Source organism: Myxocyprinus asiaticus, chromosome 10 (genome assembly GCF_019703515.2).
Source record: "Myxocyprinus asiaticus isolate MX2 ecotype Aquarium Trade chromosome 10, UBuf_Myxa_2, whole genome shotgun sequence".
Lineage (NCBI taxonomy): Eukaryota > Metazoa > Chordata > Actinopteri > Cypriniformes > Catostomidae > Myxocyprinus > Myxocyprinus asiaticus.
In genome coordinates this window covers 36,915,134-36,933,911 of record NC_059353.1, presented here as the reverse complement: position 1 = coordinate 36,933,911, position 18,778 = coordinate 36,915,134, and the positions used below count along the sequence as shown (strand labels likewise).

Sequence of the window (18,778 nt, the reverse complement as noted above, 5' to 3'; positions counted from 1 at the left end):
CAAGTGGGACTGGGGTATCGATGTCTGTTCATTACCTCCGGTGTCTGAGAGCTTTCCCCGATAGATCTTGTCTTCCACCACATCAGTCCAGTACAGCAAGCTGCGGTTGAAATGGAAGTCGAGGGCGATGGTGTTCCTTAGGCCAGGCACGAGCAGGCTGTAGTCACGTTTATGAAGGTCGATCCGTCTGATCTCATGCCGGATAGAAAAGATAATGAAGGCCTCAAAGGGATCTAGCAGATGGAAGAAACAAACTGATATTAACACCCCACACCTGTGCGTTAGAAGAGCATTAGGCTTTGTGTTGAGCCATCAACCATGCACATATTTCTGTGCACACAAATGCTAATTAGGCTTAAAGCGCATGCTCTTATCCAAAGCGACACACATTACAGGGACAATCCATCTGGAGCAACCTGAGGTTAAGGATGTTGGCACACTTGAGTCCTCTATAAAAGAACCAAAGTCAGACCCATTTAAGTGGACCAAAATGTGAATTAAGTAAAAATGAAACCAGTCATCTCTCCATTCACACAGTGCTTTAAAACTGGACACAAATCTCATATTGAACAATTTTAATTGTGATCGGTTCTAAGTCCACTTTCTGTTCACATTATTATTATTTTTTCTTTGCATAGTAATAATAATAATAATAATAATCAAACCGTAAAACCAATAAATCAAACTGTACTCCCAAGATAGTCTCAGTTAAGTTTGCTTTAAAGAGGTTTTGGTTTGTATAAAGCATTAATATACAGTATAATCCAAATTCATGTGATTCACTCTCAGACCCCTAAAATGAACCAAGTGTGAAAAAAAATGAAAAAAGTCATAAGTCATAAGTGTCTTGATTAAGTGCGCTGTGATTAGTTTAGGCAATCCTGGGTGGGGTTTGAAATACAACCTTTCTGTTACCAGCCCAGCAGCTCTTCATCCACTAGGTCACAACACTCCCACAACTAATGAAAAAATTCTAATAGAGCTATTGCAGATAACCTGCTGAGAGCTATAAATGTCACCATCTACTAAAACAGGAGCTTACTCTCAAGAGCTATATATGTCACTAAATCCATAAAATACCACACAGATGCTTGTTGTCATATTCTGACTAATGACCCAAATTCAGATTCCCTGAGACAATTTAAAAGCATTTGGCAGGCATGCTGCTGTAAAGACATTAGTTTCTCAATGGGAAGCTCTTGCCAGCATATCCTGCTGTCATTGTATTACTGTTGTTCTTATTGCTGTGCACAGTGGACAGATCCACTATGGATAGACATGAATGAACAGTGAGGTTACTACACTAAGAATCATGAACTAGTTTATTTGAATATCAAGTGTTAATTGAAGGAGTTATGTATAATTTCATCACCTTATTTCTACCATTTTTATTTCAACAGGATCATGAAAAAATACATCACTTGTGGTGTAGTAAATCTGACAGTTCATTAATCCATGTCTTTGGTAGCGTGGGTGTCCAGAAGAAAATTGAAGGAATCGCTCAACCAAAAATGAAAATTCTGTCATTATTCAAGTTGTTTTAAAGAATTTTAGGGGAACACAAAAGTTGAAATTTTTGAAGAATTGTTAACGTAACTTTTGCCATACAATGACAGTTAATAAGTGACCAGGCCATCAAGCTTTAAAAAGTTCACAATTTTTCAATCTGGACGCGGGTTTGAGCTAGACTCGAGCTTCAGCGGATATAAAGATTATGAGTAAATAACGACATAAATTTTTGTCTGTTTCATCATACAAAGTTATTGTATGGCTTCAGAAGACTTGGAATATAGGGCAAAAGTCATGTTGAATATTTTGATGATACTTTTATAGCGCTTTTTTGCCCTTTTAGGAGCTCAACAGCTGCTGGTCACTATGAATTGTTGAATGGAAAGAGGGTAAGTAAATTCTGACATAATTTTCATTTTTATGAATATATACCAGGGTCGGTATACTCTTTCTTTTAATACCAGAAATACTCAGTACTAAGCTTAAATAATTCAAATACCGGTGCTATGGCAGTTCTCTCCATCTGGATCAAGTCTCCAGCCGGGATAGCAGGAACATTTCACAGTGGTCTTATGCTGTTCGCATATCTGACTACACTTCAGGTGTGCTTTGCAGTAGTCCACTGTCTCGCATGTTCGGTTGTCAGAGCCAAGATTGAGTCCAGTGGGGCAAGAACACACCAACCCTTTGCTGGGGATCACTGCACACTGGTGACTGCAGCCCCCATTGCCTTGCAAACACTTCTCTGAAAGAGACAAGAACAGTGTGAGGACAGAAAAAATATTCAATAAAAAAATTAAAATTAAAATTAAATAAAAAATATGGTGATAGAAAGAAATTTTTTGCCAACCCACATGCCTACTGTTTCAACTGAAAATTTGCACAAGACAAAAAAAAAAAAAAAAAAGAGAGAGGCTGAAATTTTAAACGTGCTTATCACTCTCCACCTAAAAAGTCTTGGCATGTTTCGATGACTAGACCATTATGTCGTTTCGCTGACCTAATCAACATCACCAGCCAATTATGTCAAAAAACAAAAAGAAAACAAAAAAACTTACAAATATCGAGAGTTCGTGGCAAATTTGCCGCAACCTTGCCGCAAATTCGCCACAGATCATTTTCACATGCAAATAAGCTTTGCATTAAACTTGTGGCAAATTGTCCATTGTTGCCAAAAGTTTGCCGGAGGTTCACAGCAGTGACGAGCTGCTAACTTTTGGCAAACATTTGTGGTGAATCACAAGCTCATTTGCATGTGAAAATAACGAGTGGCAAACTTGTGGCAAATTTGCAGCAAGTTTAGGTTTTTTGTCAGGGAAAAGAGAGAAAGATTATGTAAAGAATAAATATTTTTATGAGACAGACTCAATGAGAAACCACAGGTCTGAATTATGGAGACCAACTTCAGTCGTTGTGAAGGCCAAACAAACTCAAAGTGGAAAATGGCTTTTTCTTCACTTTACAAGAAATGAAAACTTGGTCTCAGATACATCATCTCCTTTCAGAATAGATAAGACAAACTCTGGTACTCTCAGTCACTCATCTCTAATGGATAAGCTATTTTTTTTCTTTCAAGAAAGCACTTGGTCTTTTTTTAGAGGAAGGCACATCTTCACGAGAAAAACAAAAGGGACAGAAGATGCAGCTTGGTGGAAATTACACTTTCCAAGGTCCTCTTTGCCTCTACTGATTTGGATGATCCCCTCTGTGCCCGCAAGAGAGAATTGAATTTTCTTCACAAGGGGCACCTGGAGTCTATATGGAGGTGAAGAATAACTGCTTCCCAAATGTTACAAATGGCATTGAGTCCAGCTGGGTTGGTTTGAATCAGTCAGACCCTCAAGGACCACTGGCATGATCTAATTGGCAATGAGAGGCCAATGTCAAAAGCAGGTCTGTTCAGACAGAATATACACCTTAGCTCTTTCTAAAACCTATTGAGCTGCCTACAAAGCAGCATTTTGAAAGATCATAGACATAATACTGATTCAAAAGCTTTACCAAAAGTTAATGTAGGCAACGTAATTGTACTGCCACTTAAGATAACTTGTTTTGGACAAATGCAAAGGAAGAATCATAAATAAAGGAAGTATCCATCTCAGAGAAAACAATTACAGAATGCATTGGGAAAAGCTCAGTGAAAAAAATAAAATAATCCAAGATGGCAAACAAAGTGAGAGACAAGTTGATTATACCCTAACAAAAAATCTAGAGTTCAGGCAAACTAGCTGCAAACTTGCCACAAATTTGCCGTACATTTGCAACACATTTTTTTCAAGTGCAAATGAGTTTGTGATTTGCCGCAAATGTTTGCAAGAGGTCTGCAGCTCTTCACCGGTAGTGGTAAACAATGGATAATTTCCCACATGTTTGCCGCAAAGCTCATTTGCATGTGAAAATAATAAGTGACAAATCTGCATCAAGTTTGCCAGAAATTATCAGTGAAATCTCGATTTTTGAAAGAATCAATATTATTAATTCAATATTAAAATGTAGCAATAACAACTACTTTAAAATCATTAAAAAGGATCATTTTATCCAAAATATGGATATTTTCAAGTTTTTGCATGCTTATTATTCAATTCCAGAAAGGTGCCCTGCTTTGTTTCGGACACGCTGGTGGTTAGCTTAGCAACATGCTAATGCCTAACTCTATTGGAATCAATTGTGTGTCGAGTCTCCCATGTGGAGCGCTATGTGTGCAACACTGTTTCTGCCTATGTAGAGCATTTCAAATCAGTTACTTATGAGGTTCCCTCTCTGTTAGAATGTGCCTTAATAAACAGCTGCCTATGTAGGCAGTAGGCAGTGAGTCTTTTTGAACAGACCCCTTGTCCTCAGAAGATGAACGTTGGGCTCCCATGGGCATCTGCTGGCAAAGTCACTGAAATGTTTGTCTAGTCGCGCTCTAAGAGAATTATACAACGCTGACTCTCCGGAGACACCTTCCCCAGTGAGGGCACCACAAACAGATCTTTATGTTTAGCTGTGATTCAAGCAGGCTTCATGTTTTTCCTGCACCAGTAGCATTCAGAGCATGTGTTGGTTTTCCATTACACTCGCTCAAGGACACAACTTAAAGAGAATCAAGTAGCCCTGAGGGACATGCATGTGTAGGCAGAAACAAAGTATCATCAGGCTCTGTTCACCCACAGAGAAGTAAACAATTCATATTGATTTGCTCAAGTGTATGCATCCAAATCTATAATGTTCTTGTGAAGTATTTTATTTTCATTCTTTACTTGCCTTTTTTCATGATTTGGTTTCCTGTGTATTGATATTCTACTCCACATGACTTATTCCCACTCAAGCCATCAAACATTTCTTGCAGAATGCACAAGACCTCACAGAATACACCAGCAGATTTAAATTAGAATTACTAACAAGTCAAAGATGTACAGTGAATAGAACATTAATGCTGTTGTGAACCCAATGTTAAATATCACTGCAACACTTACATTGATCAAAGAGCCCATTAAAAAAAAAAAAAAAAATGTGTGGCCTTTAGTCGTTGTTTGTTAGTTTGGAGGCCATCTGTATGCTATATTTACACACTTTCTTTTTCAGCAGAGGACAACTTATGAATTTGGACACACCAACTTGATCTTGAATACAGGGTCATATACAAATTGTTGTCCAAAAAATGCTCTTTAATGTAGTATACACTAGACCTACCACTAACTATAAATCATGGTTTTGTAAAGCTGCTTTATATAATAACGGCTAATGGTGATTTTGGTGATAGGACACGCCTTTTAATATGCCCTGCCCTAACTTTTTGTTTGAAAAGAAAATACATCAACACAGGAAATAATAAAATAATAAGCCATGAGAGGTCCTGCTTTACAGTGACTTTGGTTAAGGGGTGTTCTTTACCATGGTAAACCCCATTAACTGTGTTAAAATCATATAAATAAATGATGATAATTGAAATAAATCATTCTTTATTTGTTTTATAATACTGCCTAAAGCATTAATATAATATTACAATAAGCATCCAAGTAAAATTGCCTACAGCATTAATATAGAATGTGCATACACAAATCTGTGTTTATTAGCATTTTCCAACAGATTTGATTGTTCCAATCAGAACTATCCATTCTATAAAACTGCATCTGTCAATCCATTTTACGCAATTTCGAGCCTGCAGAATACAGACAGACCATCCTCCTCCTCCCCTGATCCTCGCAAGCGAGGTAACAAGCCAACAAGCCATTATTACAGGGGCCCTTAGAATTCTCTATTTCAAGCCTCACATGTACTCACCACAGAAAATAGCCTCATCTGAGTGGTCGGCACAGTCATTTCTACCATCACAGATCTTGTTGGGGGGTAGGCAGGTGCTGGAGTCATTAGCACAGGGCTGAGTGGGGGGCTTACAGATGGACAAATCACAGGACTCTTCATCCGAGCGGTCTTCACAGTCATTGTCGCCGTCACATACCCAGCTCTTGCTGATGCACTTCCCTTGGGACACAACATGCAGTTAGATCTCTAAATAAATCAAGCTGTCAGGCCTAATTTGGTGTGTGTAGGTAAGCATGCTGAAAAATCTGTGCACAATTTGAAAGGAGAAAGAACATCAAGCTGGGATGACGTCAGATGCACACAGAATCCTCTGGCCAGTGTCAGCTCGTTTAAACAGCCTATAATTCTAAATGAAACAGTTACTGAACTCAATTGCTGCAAAAGTTCATCCATGTTGCAACCAAGAGAATGTGTAACATAAATCGACTAGTCGGTGGAGTTTCCTGAACGACTAGTCGACTAATCAGCCAGTTATAAAAGCCCTGTTTATTTAGACTAATTTCAGGTTTGGACACGTTTCTTAAAGGACATTTACATAAGATGCATTCATGCATTCAAAAACAGCTAAGCACAACTGAATGGAAAATATTATAAGGGTTTCAAAACCTGTTTTTAAAGTTTTAAAAAATATGACATGACATCTTAAAACCGCTCATGGAGGGCTGCTCAAAAAACAGAACAGAATGCAATTAATGTCTGAATGTGTATGGTTGTAGTGCTGGTGCTTTAAAGAGGATAAATTCAAAGACACAACTTTTCAGAGGAGTTTTTACTGTGAAAATTGTCTCACAGTTGAAGCAGAGCATGCTAGCATGCTAAATAAATCACCCCTGTTAAAAAATATATATTTATACACTACCAGTCAAAAGTTTTGAAACACTTACTCATTCTTTATTATAATTTTTTATTCACATTTTAGAATAATAGTAAAGTCATCAAAACTATGGAATAACAAATGGAACTATGGGAATTATGTTGTGACTATAAAAATCCAAAATAAATCAAAACTGTGTTATATTTTAGCATCTTCAAAGTAGTCACCCTTTGCCTAGAATTCGCAGACATGTACTCTTGACATTTTCTCAACCAACTTCTTGAGGTATCACCCTGGGATGCTTTTTAAACAGTATTGAAGGAGTTCCCATCTATGTTGGGCACTTATTGGCTGCTTTTCTTTATTATTTGGTCCAAGTCATCAATTTCAAAAACTTTTTTTTTTTTTTTATTAAATTTTAGTTTTATAATGAAATAAATTAATATGGTGGCACAATTATATTTTTGTCTACAAAACTAATTTCAAACATTTAAGCATATGCCTTAGATCAAAAGATTTTTAAGATCATGAGAAACATTTCAGTCAAATGTTTCAAAACTTTTGACTGGTAGTATATATATATATATATATATATATATATATATATATATATATATATATATATATATATATATATAAAAGAGACAAAAAAGAGAGAGAGAAAAAAAAATCTAGATTAACTTGTGCCTGACTTCTCTACTTGTTGGACGACTAGCTGACTACTAACTAGTCGACCATTTTGACCAATCTCTAGACCAGGCAGTTTTTTTGTATACACTCACTGAGCACTTTATTGGGAAAACTTGCACATCTTACTTATTTATGTGATTATTTAATCAGCCAATCATGTGGCAGCAGGGCAATGCATAAAATCATGCAGATACAGGTCAGGAGCTTCAATTAATATTCAAATCAACCATCAGATTGAGAAAAAATTTGATCTTAGTGATTTTGACTGTGGCATGATTGTTGGTGCCAGGCGGGCTGGTTTGAGTATTTCAGTAACTGCTGATCTCCTGAGATTTTCACGCACAACAGTCTCTAAAGTTTACTCCAGAAACAAAAAACATCCAGTTCCAAAAACAAAAAGCATACAGTGAGTGGCAGTTCTGCAGATGGAAACGCCTTGTTGATGAGAGAGGTCAACGGAGAATGGCCAGACTGGTTTGAGCTGACAGAAAGGGTACGATAACTCAGATAACCACTCTGTACAGTTGTAGTGTGCAGAATAGCATCTTGGAATGCACAACATGTAGAACCTTGAGGTGGATGGGCTACAACAACAGAGGACCATGTCGGGCACTTTATTAGGACTGTAGTATTCCTAATAAAATGCTAAATGTGTGTATATTTTCTGCTTATAGAGAACTCTGAATCTGTTCGGCATACGCAGCCAGGTTTCCTTGTGTTCAGTCTACCTTTGTGATCAAATAAATAGGTGAACATTATCCAGCCTGTTTTTTAATCTGTCAAAAAATGTAAGTGATTTGGCATTCTGTCTCAGGTGCAGTGGTCTGGAAAGGCTCTACATTGCTTTTTAGCACATTTTTGACATCAAAAGGGATAAGAACAAAACAATGACAAATTGTTGAACTCGTGTGGTTTGGCTGTTGATGTTTTTTTCTCAAGGCAATCATTTACAATTAGGGAGAATGCAACATCAAAAAGCCCAATGTTGATTGATTTCACTATGCTCAGAGCAGAACAAAACTTGTGATACAAATTATAGCAAAATATGTTCAAAAGAAACATGAACAGTTGAATTCTGCACATGATCCTTTTGCTTCTTTTTCTTCAAGTTTTTTTTTTTTAAGCAATATTTTTTTGTTTTGTTTTTTGGAATACCATGCATACAATTGTTCTAATACCTGACATATATCACGGAAACAAGTGTAGGGGAAAGCAGGGCACAAACTAACACTTTTTTGTTTTTCTTAAGTTTGTGTAAAAGTATTTTTCATTTTTCATATTCATTTTACACATGTCTGGTACAAATATGTGGTCCTGTTTCATGAATACAGTGTATACTTTTTTCACCATCTAACTAGAAAGAAGGAAAGTGCGTGGCGGAGCGAAAATGTGCACTGTCACTTTAAGGATCTGCCACCAATCCCAACCCTGAGAATATAAAATGGCCGCTCATTAGAGTGCACCTAGTGTGACAAGAGTTGGGGGGGGGGGGGTGGGGGGGGAACAGTGGCTGTGTCTTGTTTGGAAGGCTGCGTGCTAGGTAGGATGTGTCCTTTGGAGGCTGTAGCATACCGAGTGTCCTCCTTTAAACAAGCCTCGTTTAAACGAGACGGCCTTTGTAGGACAAACGGAAACGGAACGTAATACGGTTGCTATGACAGCACGCCACTCTTTAACAAGTGCGAGCGCTTCGAGTGAGAAGGGAACAAAGTCCCTCTGGAAGGGAATGTATGAGATACATTTTAGGAGAGTTATAACGATGTAAAGAGAAAATAAAATAGATTTTACAGTTGTACTTTTAGTCTAATACTTTATTTTAATTATATATTAATATAATTATACATATTATATACTCTGCACCCATCTACTGAGGTACTTCAACTTGGGAATTAACATTCCTTGTGTTTGAACATCATATTTACGGACAAATTGGCGTAATCTTTTTTAGACATTTCCATTGAAGCAAAGAATTGTGGGTTGTGAGTGCTCACGAAGGATACACCTTGTGCATCATCCGAATTCCCGTGAAAGAAGGTTGCATTCGAAGGCTGCATTCAAAGTGTCCTACTCGCTTTTTTTAAATGAGACAGCCTCGATGACGTATGCGGCCAACAAATGCGACCTCTGGTGGACGCATCCTTCCAAACGAGACACAGCCAGAATTAGTGCTTGTGATGTGAGGAGGAACGCCAATGGTGTGAGAAAGAACAAAGAAGACTACAAAAAAGCACTAACAAGTCCTAAACATTGTTTGCCTGGAAACTAAGAAAGGACCAAGCCATCTGAACATCGGCTCAATTTTAAAGTGAAGTGACGTGAGTAGCAGATGATTGCTGACTGCTGAAGTGCTCTGTGACTGAGTTAAATTGGAATCAAGTGTCTGAAGTGCCAGGTGATCACCTAGGTTTGCTGACCTACTCATTACCCTCAATTCTGACTTTCCCTCTGCATCCTGAAAGCCTCATACACACCAAGGTACATGTGAACTCTACCAGCACCCTCTCATTCCTGTACCCTCCCAAAGCCCTTTGCACCCACACCCACACACAAACATATACATACCTGATTATATATATATATATATTTAAGTGAGAATTTAACCTTTTTTTGTATGTGTATTCATTGAATTAAAAAAAAAAAAAAAAATGTTCATTTGATCTATTTTTGTAACCGGTGGTTTAGAGCTATCCAGGGTCAGATTATACTTGTTGACAGGCCTAATCCTGTCTGGCACCCAAATTATTGAATTACTGATACAATTAATTATTTAATTATTTATTTAAATTAAGTTTAGGGGCCGCCACTGTTACAAGTGAAATGTTACAATGTGCCCCATAGGCGGGGCACGATGTAACAGGAGAGGAGCACGTATGACAGCTTAAAATCACCCTCTAACTACTGTATCTGATCTAATGAAAACACATGGAAGATAAACTAAAATGTATGTCAACAAAAGCCATTTATTAACTGTGTCTTAAGTATAGAAATAATTCTGACACTTGTCAATGAACACCCAACAAAGCCACATCCATTGGCGGAATAATGCATGGATTGATGACACACACACTCATGTTGGAGCAGCTATCATTATGAGGACTCTCCATAAACATAATGATTTTTATACTGTACGAACTATAGATTATATCCCCTAACCCAACCCCTAAACCTAACCCTCACAAAAAACGTTCTGCATTTTTACATTTTCAATATAACATCGTTTATTTTGTTTTTTAAGCTATTTAAATTATGGGGATACAAGAAATGTCCTCATAAACCACATTTATTGCATAATACCCTTGTAATTACCAGTTCGTAACCTAAAAAAAGTCCTCGTAAACCACTTAAACCTGCCCAAACACACACACACAAAGCGGTTATGTCAATTACATACCTGACTGCATGCAATTGCATATGGTTTGTTCTAACTGTGTTACAACGTGCCCCATTAGCACAAAAGGGGATTTAAAACTGGCTAGTTACTTCTGCTGGCTAGCTAAGAATTAGAAGACTATGCAAGATGCTAGCTAACAGACTGGAGATTAAAATGATACTGTTTTCCTCATTTCAAATAAACACTAAAAACAGACATGAAAATTAAATTTTGTATAAATTTGTACTTTGGCTGCTGTAAAATTAACTTTTGGCAATTTCTTGCAAAGTTTTTGTTCTTTTTTTTTTTTTTCTACATAGTATGGATATGGCAACAAGTAATCAAATTAAGTTTCATCCTATCAGTGTGTGTGGAAATGTTTCAACCATGTGTGTTACAGCTAGCCCCATGTTAGTTTGTGCTCCACTCTCTCCTACTGAGAAATCACATCCGTCTGTGTAACAGTCCTAGGCTTTGTGAACAGCAAAAGAGAGTCAGGGTTGTGACCCAAGCTTTTTTACCCAATTAACAAAAACATTCTCTGTCTGTGTATCATTTAGCACTTTGTGGTTTTCTAAAATGTCTTTGGAGGGCAGGGCTTTGGAAAGAGGGCTTGTGGTTAAAATTAGCAAATGGCAAAAGTTAAGGCCACACTCCGTAATATTTTGTTTGTTGTTTATGTCATCTTGGACTTATACTGACACCTAGCTGTGTGGATGCAAATGTTAACAGCAATCAGTTTTTGTTGTCAGTGCCATTGAATAAATGCACTATTCACAGTCAGCCATGATTCATTAATTCTGTCAGATTTTATTTATTTATTTTTTATTGGGGGGTTGGGGAACCTAGATAAATTGAGTAGTATTTGGCTGGTCAAGTGATCTCAACATGGCGTCCCCTGTGAGGGAGCCCAGAAACATGTAAAACCAGTTATATTAGGCTACTGATAACGTCTTTATCTTATATGACTGTACATGATTTTTTTACCAAAAGTACTATCAATTTCTTTAGGGGTAAAAGATTTCAATGAGGAAAAAAAATACAGAGTGCATCTTTAATCAAAATGGCTAAAATAGTTTATGACACCTTTAGTACCTAATGGACCTTTTCACAGTTAGGACAACTTTCAATTTTGTTAGGAATGACAAAGAGGCTGTGAGGGATAGACTTACAGTCTCTTCAAATGGCTGTTCTGTTTAAAGAGTTGTGGATCATTCTTCTGACAAAGGCAAGTGATTCTTTTCCAAGAAATTTCAGCAGACAAACAACTCCAGAAAACACGAGTAGTGGAAAATTAGAAGTGGAGTTTTATACAGCTTCATACAGTGCATGCCACCGAAGACACTATAAGTCTATCCCTTACAACTTCATTTTCATTCCCATCAAAAAATAAAATATGGTGCTTCTGTAAATGAGGTCCATACTGACATGGATTGCATGTGTCTTTCTTTCCCATTCTATTATTTCAGCAGAGAGATTGTGGAGTAAAAATCATTCCAGCACACAAGTTATGCAATTATCTCAGCAGAGCTGTATAATATACAGTGCATCCGGAAAGTATTCACAGCGCTTCACTTTTTCCACATTTTATGTTACAGCCTTATTCCAAAATGGATTAAATTCATTATTTTCCTCAATTCTACAAACAATACCCCATAATGACAACGTGAAAGAAGTTTGTTTGAAATCTTTGCAAATTTATTACAAAAAAATGAATAAAAAAAAATTAAAAAAATCACATTTACTTAAGTATTCACAGCCTTTGCTCAATACTTTGTTGAAGCACCTGAGGCACCAATTACAGCCTCAAGTCTTTTTGAGTATGATGCTACAAGCTTGGCACACCTATTTTTGGGCAGTTTCTCCCATTCTTCTTTGCAGGACCTCTCAAGCTCCATCAGGTTGGATGGGGAGCGTCAGTGCACAGCCATTTTCAGACCTCTCCAGAGATGTTCAATCGGGTTCAAGTCTGGGCTCTGGCTGGGCCACTCAAGGACATTCACAGAGTTGTCCCGTAGCCACTCCTTTGTTATCTTGGCTGTGTGCTTAGGGTCGTTGTCCTGTTGGAAGATGAACCTTCGCCCCAGTCTGAGGTCCAGAGCGCTCTGGAGCAGGTTTTCATCAAGGATGTCTCTGTACATTGCTGCATTCATCTTTCCCTCAATCCTGACTAGTCTCCCAGTTCCTGCCACTGAAAAACATCCCCACAGCATGATACTACCACCACCATGCTTCACTGTAGGGATGGTATTGGCCAGGTGATGAGCGATGCCTGGTTTCCTCCAGGCATGACGCTTGCCATTCAGGCCAAAGAGTTCAATCTTTGTTTCTCATGGTCTGAGAGTCCTTCAGGTGCCTTTTGGCAAACTCCAGGTGGGCTGTCATGTGCCTTTTACTGAGCAGTGGCTTCAGTCTGGCCACTCTACCATACAGGCTTGATTGGTGGAGTGCCGCAGAGATGGTTGTTCTTCTGGAAGTTTCTCCTCTCTCCACAGAGAAACACTGAAGCTCTGTCAGAGTGACCATCGGGTTCCTGGTCACCTCCCTGACTAAGGCCCTTCTCCCCCGATCGCTCAGTTTGGCCGGGCGGCCAGCTCTAGGAAGAGTCCTGGTGGTTCCAAACTTCTTCCATTTACGGATGATGGAGGCCACTGTGCTCATTGGGACCTGCAATGCTGCAGAAATTTTTCTGTACCCTTCCCCAGATCTGTGCCTCAATACAATCCTGTCTTGGAGGTCTACAGACAATTCCTTGGACTTCATGGCTTGGTTTGTGCTCTGACATGCACTGTTAACTGTGTGACCTTATATAGACAGGTGTGTGCCTTTCCAAATCATGTACAATCAACTGAATTTACCACAGGTGGACTCCAATCAAGTTGTAGAAACATCTCAAGGATGATCAGTGGAAACAGGATCCACCTGAGCTCAATTTTGAGTGTCATGGCAAAGGCTGTGAATACTTATGTACATGTGATTTTTTCGTTTTTTATTTTTAATAAATTTGCAAAGTTTTCAAACAAACTTCTTTCATGTTGTCATTATGGGGTATTGTTTGTAGAATTTTGAGGAAAATAATGAATTTAATCCATTTTGGAATAAGGCTGTAACATAACAAAATGTGGAAAAAGTGAAGCGCTGTGAATACTTTCCGGATGCACTCTACAGAGCTATTGCAAATTATTGCACCATGTAACATATAAAGACAATTTATCATCCGATTCAGTTTGCAAGAGGCAAAGATAACTCGGAGCTCAAGGATGACATCATGGCATAAGTTTACACCCACTACTTCACATAATTTTGCAGTTACAGTGAATGAAGTGTGGAAAACATACCAGTGGATAAGTGCATGAAAAAGTGTGAGGTCAGCTGAATTAAAGCTGGTGCAGAGTAACTGGGTTTAAGGGTAAGCTTACCTGAGCTTTTGCAGGTAAACTTCGCCTGGGGATCACACATTCTCTTGACACCTTTACAGTTGGTTTCATCACTGCCGTCCTCACAATCTTTGTCCCCGTCACAGCGCCAGCGCTCGGGGATACATGTCCCATCTGCATGGCAGTGAAACTCCTCTCCACTGCATTCTACAGGAGGCAATGCTGGACATGTCAAAAAACAAAGCAAAATATTGAGAATCTACACTGCATAGCCAAGAGTATGAAGACACATTTAATTGCAAAACCATGTGCATTAACAGGAAGCTGGTCCTCCCTTTGCTGTTTTAATAGCTTACACTCTTTTAGGAAGGATTTTCATTAGATGTTAAAACATGGCTGCAGGGATTTGCTTCCATTCAGGCACAAGAGCATCAGTGAGGTCAGACACTGATGTTGAGTGATGAGGCCTGGCTCACAGTTGGTGTACCAATTTAGCACAAAGGTCTTCAGTGGAGGATCTTTCACACCAGACTCCAGACCTTGCTTTGAGCATGGCATCATATCCTGTTGCCAATATTAACTGCAGTGTCTGAAGTAATTTTGCTTGTTGCATAGTGTGACTGCACCTTAAAGGAATGTTCTCAGTTCAATACAAGTTAAGCTCAATCAACAGCATTTGTAACATAATGTTGAATACCACAAAAAAATTGGCTCGTCCCTTGTTTATAAAAAAGTAAAATAACATATAAATTAGTTACAGTAAGGGACTTAAAATGTAAGTGCATGAGGCCAGTCCATAAACGTTAAAATATACACGTTTCAAAGGTATAGCCACATGTTATAAACAATATGGGCTCTATTTTCACGACCACGGCAAGCACAGCGCTACACGAAACGTCCATGCGCTACATCTTATCGAATTTTCGTGAGAGCGCTAATTCTAAGCATAATTTTCATGCCAGCGCAAAGCAAAAATTGGGGTGTATTTTATGTAAATGAAGTGGCGCTAAGCGCAATTTGCTATTTACGTTTAAGAAAGCACTTCTTCATATTGCATTTAAATAAAAATAAAAAATAGAGGTGAAGTATGTGCAAAAATCCTACAATCCACAGGCTAACCTGGAAGGCCAATACAATCACTGGTAATACTAGCCATGATTTGTGTGTCAGTAGATGAAAATGATTAGTTATACCTACATTCTCTATAATTTAATGGAGCCTCCATCCAAACTGTTGTTTACACAACAGTTAATGCATAAAAGAACGTAAGTCCATATTTATATTCTTCTATTTCATTGCATACAATCAATTTACACTACAGACTTCTTATGAATGTGGTGTCTTTGTTAATGTCACTGGTGCTTGACAGGAAATGGACTATATAATAAAACAAAGACCAGATAAAAACCTCAGAATTAAACTGCACTTAACCCAGCCTATAATAGTTTTGCACACACAATTTCGCCAAACCCACTTGTGCCTAGACCTGCTGCATACTTTCATGAAAATACCAAAAGTTTGATTTGTTCATATGACTTAAAGCATTGCGCTGAGCAAAGCGTTAACACTCTTAAAATAGGGCCCTACTGTATATGTGTTAACATGATTTTAAAAATCAGGGATTTACTGTACACATTACAGGGTTTACCGGTGTAATACTGTCATGACAATGAAGTTGTTATATTGGAAATAATTGTACACAGATTAGTAACAGGTTAGTAAGCGATTTTAGCACACTAAAATCATGTCAACAAATATATCTTATGGCTATACTTTTGAAATAGTGTGTACGGACTTCACAAAGATTAAGCTGTGCCTGGTAAATGCGCTATTTGTTAGCAAGAGCTCTCTGGGCTGGTTTAGCACCCCATACACTAAAGGAATTATGCAGATCAGGGCAGGCTACATTGCAAAAGCGCCCACAAAATCTATGTTGAATGCTATTTGCATGCTCAAATCCGATCTTGCGGGCTGGTTCTGACCATTATGTAGCGAAGGATGCAGCAGACCGCCGTGATCTGAAACACTCTGCCGGGACTGTACAGCATCACTGCACTACTGTGATCAAGACACCTGAATCATCTCTTTAACATTCAGAAAGTGTGCTTAACTGCACCATGCATCTGGATATAAGGTTATAATGCTCTTCTCCATAATTTTATCATAAATTGATGTATTAGGGGCCTGGGTATCTCAGCGAGGAATGACGCTGACTTCCACCCCTGGAGTAGCGAGTTTGAATCCAGGGTGTGCTGAGTGACACCAGCCTGGGCTCCTTAGCAACCAAATTTGCCCGGTTGCTAGGGAGGGTAGAGCCACATGGGTTACCCTCCTCATGGTCACGATATAGTGGTTCTCGCTTTCGATGGGGCGGGTGGCAAGTTGTGCGCGGAGATCGCGGGGAATAGTGTTAGTGCCTCCACCCAATTTTTTTTAAATAAATAAATACATTTACTAATTTACATCGAAAGGAGGTGTGTTTGCATGGAAAATAATTACAATTACTTCTTTTAAATACTTAAGATGCAGTGCAATTTCAGCGCTGACTGCGCCTGCTTAAAAATTATTGCGCATGGTTAGTGAATTTGATGCAGGTTTTTGCTCTGATGTTATGTGCAAAAGTGGCACAATTGTTTCGAGAATTCACACCTATGTATTTTAACGTGGCCCCATTCACTTCCATTGTAAGTGCTTTACAGTAACCGTTACATTATTTATTTGTTTTTTTACATTTGTATTTATTTATTTTTTAATAAATGTTTTTTAAACATTTAAAAAAAAAATTGTGGTAATCATCGTTATGCAACAAATGCTGTCAACTAATGTATTACGATATTGCATCGCTGTATGCTTGATTTTATGCACTCTGTTAGTAATGGGTAAAGCGGAAATAATCAAACTGTTAATTAGGAGGTGTCCACATACTTTTGGCCATGAAGTGTTGATTGTAATTGTTGGTTATCAAACCAGATGATTTAATAAAGCTTTGATTCAAAGGTGCTCACTATTTCAGCTGGCATTTATCATGTTAAACTAGCTCCATTTAATTAATTAAAACTGCTTTAAAGTGTCTGTGCACTGTCAACACAAAGGACAGGGTGTAGATTGTCTTCAAGAGTAAGACACTTGCATTATAGAAGAGTCTTTTTCACTGTAGCCTGCCTCAACTTTTAGTTTTACATTTATTCTGAACCCTGACAGTCAAATAAACTCTCTTAAACGTGTTTACACATCAAACCTACTACAATTACCAGCCTGTCACCCAAAAGACCCTCTGGAAAAGACAGACATTAAGTAACATTTTTAACCCTTAAAGAATTACAGAGGGTCCCTTGTTTTGCTTAAGGCAAATGCTGAGAGTTATACAATAATCTGAGCCCTGCACTGGGGAGGATATAAACTGGACAACCCCTCTGAGACGGACGAGAGCTGTGGACCTCCATCAGGAGCTGGTTTGATGAATGGCTCCCTCATTTCTGTGACAAGTTGGTGAGCAGAAAGCATCAGAGGACCCACCCTCGGCTTTCAGAGGTAATTACAGCAGATTAAAAGATTCAAATCTGTAAGGTAGTTCCCTTGTGAGCTCAGATAAGATTAGATCTGCCCACTGCAGAAGGGGAGAGAAAGTTTTCAACTTGTGTTCCCCAAATTAAGCACATTGCAGCCAAACAATTACAAGCAACTCTGACCTGATCAGTATCAGCTCTTTGTTAGCCTGCTAATTAGTCAAGTTAAGAAGATGCTCTGGGAACCACTTGATGGGTTGGTTAAACTGTTAATGTACAGAGACGAACACAAAGATGTTTTAATCAACACAACAAGGATATTTAACCCCCATCCACACTATATGATAACTTTACAGTTGACACTCCTCTTCTGAGTGCTTAATCTCATTTTATACAACTGTTCTTGAAAGGAATGTCAAGCGCATTCTACAACAGAACTCACTCCTGAAAGATTCAGATAGTGACAACATGCATTTACATTAAAGGAATAATTCAACTAAAAATGTAAATGTTGTTATTATTTTGTATTATTTATATGTTCTTTAAAATCCATATAGCTTTCTTTCTTCTATGGAACACAAAAGGACATATTTTAAAGATTATCGTAACTTTATAGCTTGAAAAAACCACACAAAAGTGTCATAGAAGTAGTCCAAGCGATTCGTGCATTATATTCCAATTCTTCTGAAGGCATACAATACTTTTGTGTGATGAACAGTCTGAAATTTTCTCGTTATTCACTCTCAAATCAACTCTAGCTCAAATAACATATAGTTAATTTTCCCATCGCTAATATTAAACACAGTGGTAGTTCAGTCAGGTCACGTTAGTCAGCTCACAGTCAGCTGATGCTCTGCTGATCGTTATGTCTACCAATGAGATTTAGTCACGCATCAGGTGGTTCCATTTAAAGATCACCAATTCATTCATTCTCAACTGCTTTTGTTGCATCGCTGCATTAGCTTAACAACCTCCTCCATCCCAAGCTACACCTCTTGTATGCCAGTCCGCAGCTGCTTTCGTTGCATCACTGCATTAGCTTAACACCCTCCTCCATCCCCAGTTCCACCCTTGTATAGCAGTCCCCTATTTAAGTTTTTTGATTTCAGGAAATCATACCATTATCTTATCTTTTTTTCTCTCTCTCACACACCCTGCTTATTTACACTCATAGTCAACATCTGTTGTTCAGCAATTTACTGAA

General features: G+C 38.2%; 1 protein-coding gene across 1 annotated transcript in view; it reads right to left on the bottom strand.

The window, feature by feature from the left end:
• The window catches only part of LOC127446903 (low-density lipoprotein receptor-related protein 1B-like), a 491,131-nt gene that overhangs the window by 159,638 nt on the left and 312,715 nt on the right, over positions 1 to 18,778 (bottom strand). The window contains exons 21-25 of the mRNA XM_051708221.1: positions 17,936 to 17,944; positions 14,111 to 14,290; positions 5,776 to 5,976; positions 2,009 to 2,254; positions 36 to 233 (exon numbers count right to left, since the gene is read on the bottom strand). Of these exons, the coding sequence (XP_051564181.1) occupies positions 36 to 233; positions 2,009 to 2,254; positions 5,776 to 5,976; positions 14,111 to 14,290; positions 17,936 to 17,944 (834 nt within the window). The remainder of the gene's footprint in view (positions 1 to 35; positions 234 to 2,008; positions 2,255 to 5,775; positions 5,977 to 14,110; positions 14,291 to 17,935; positions 17,945 to 18,778) is intronic.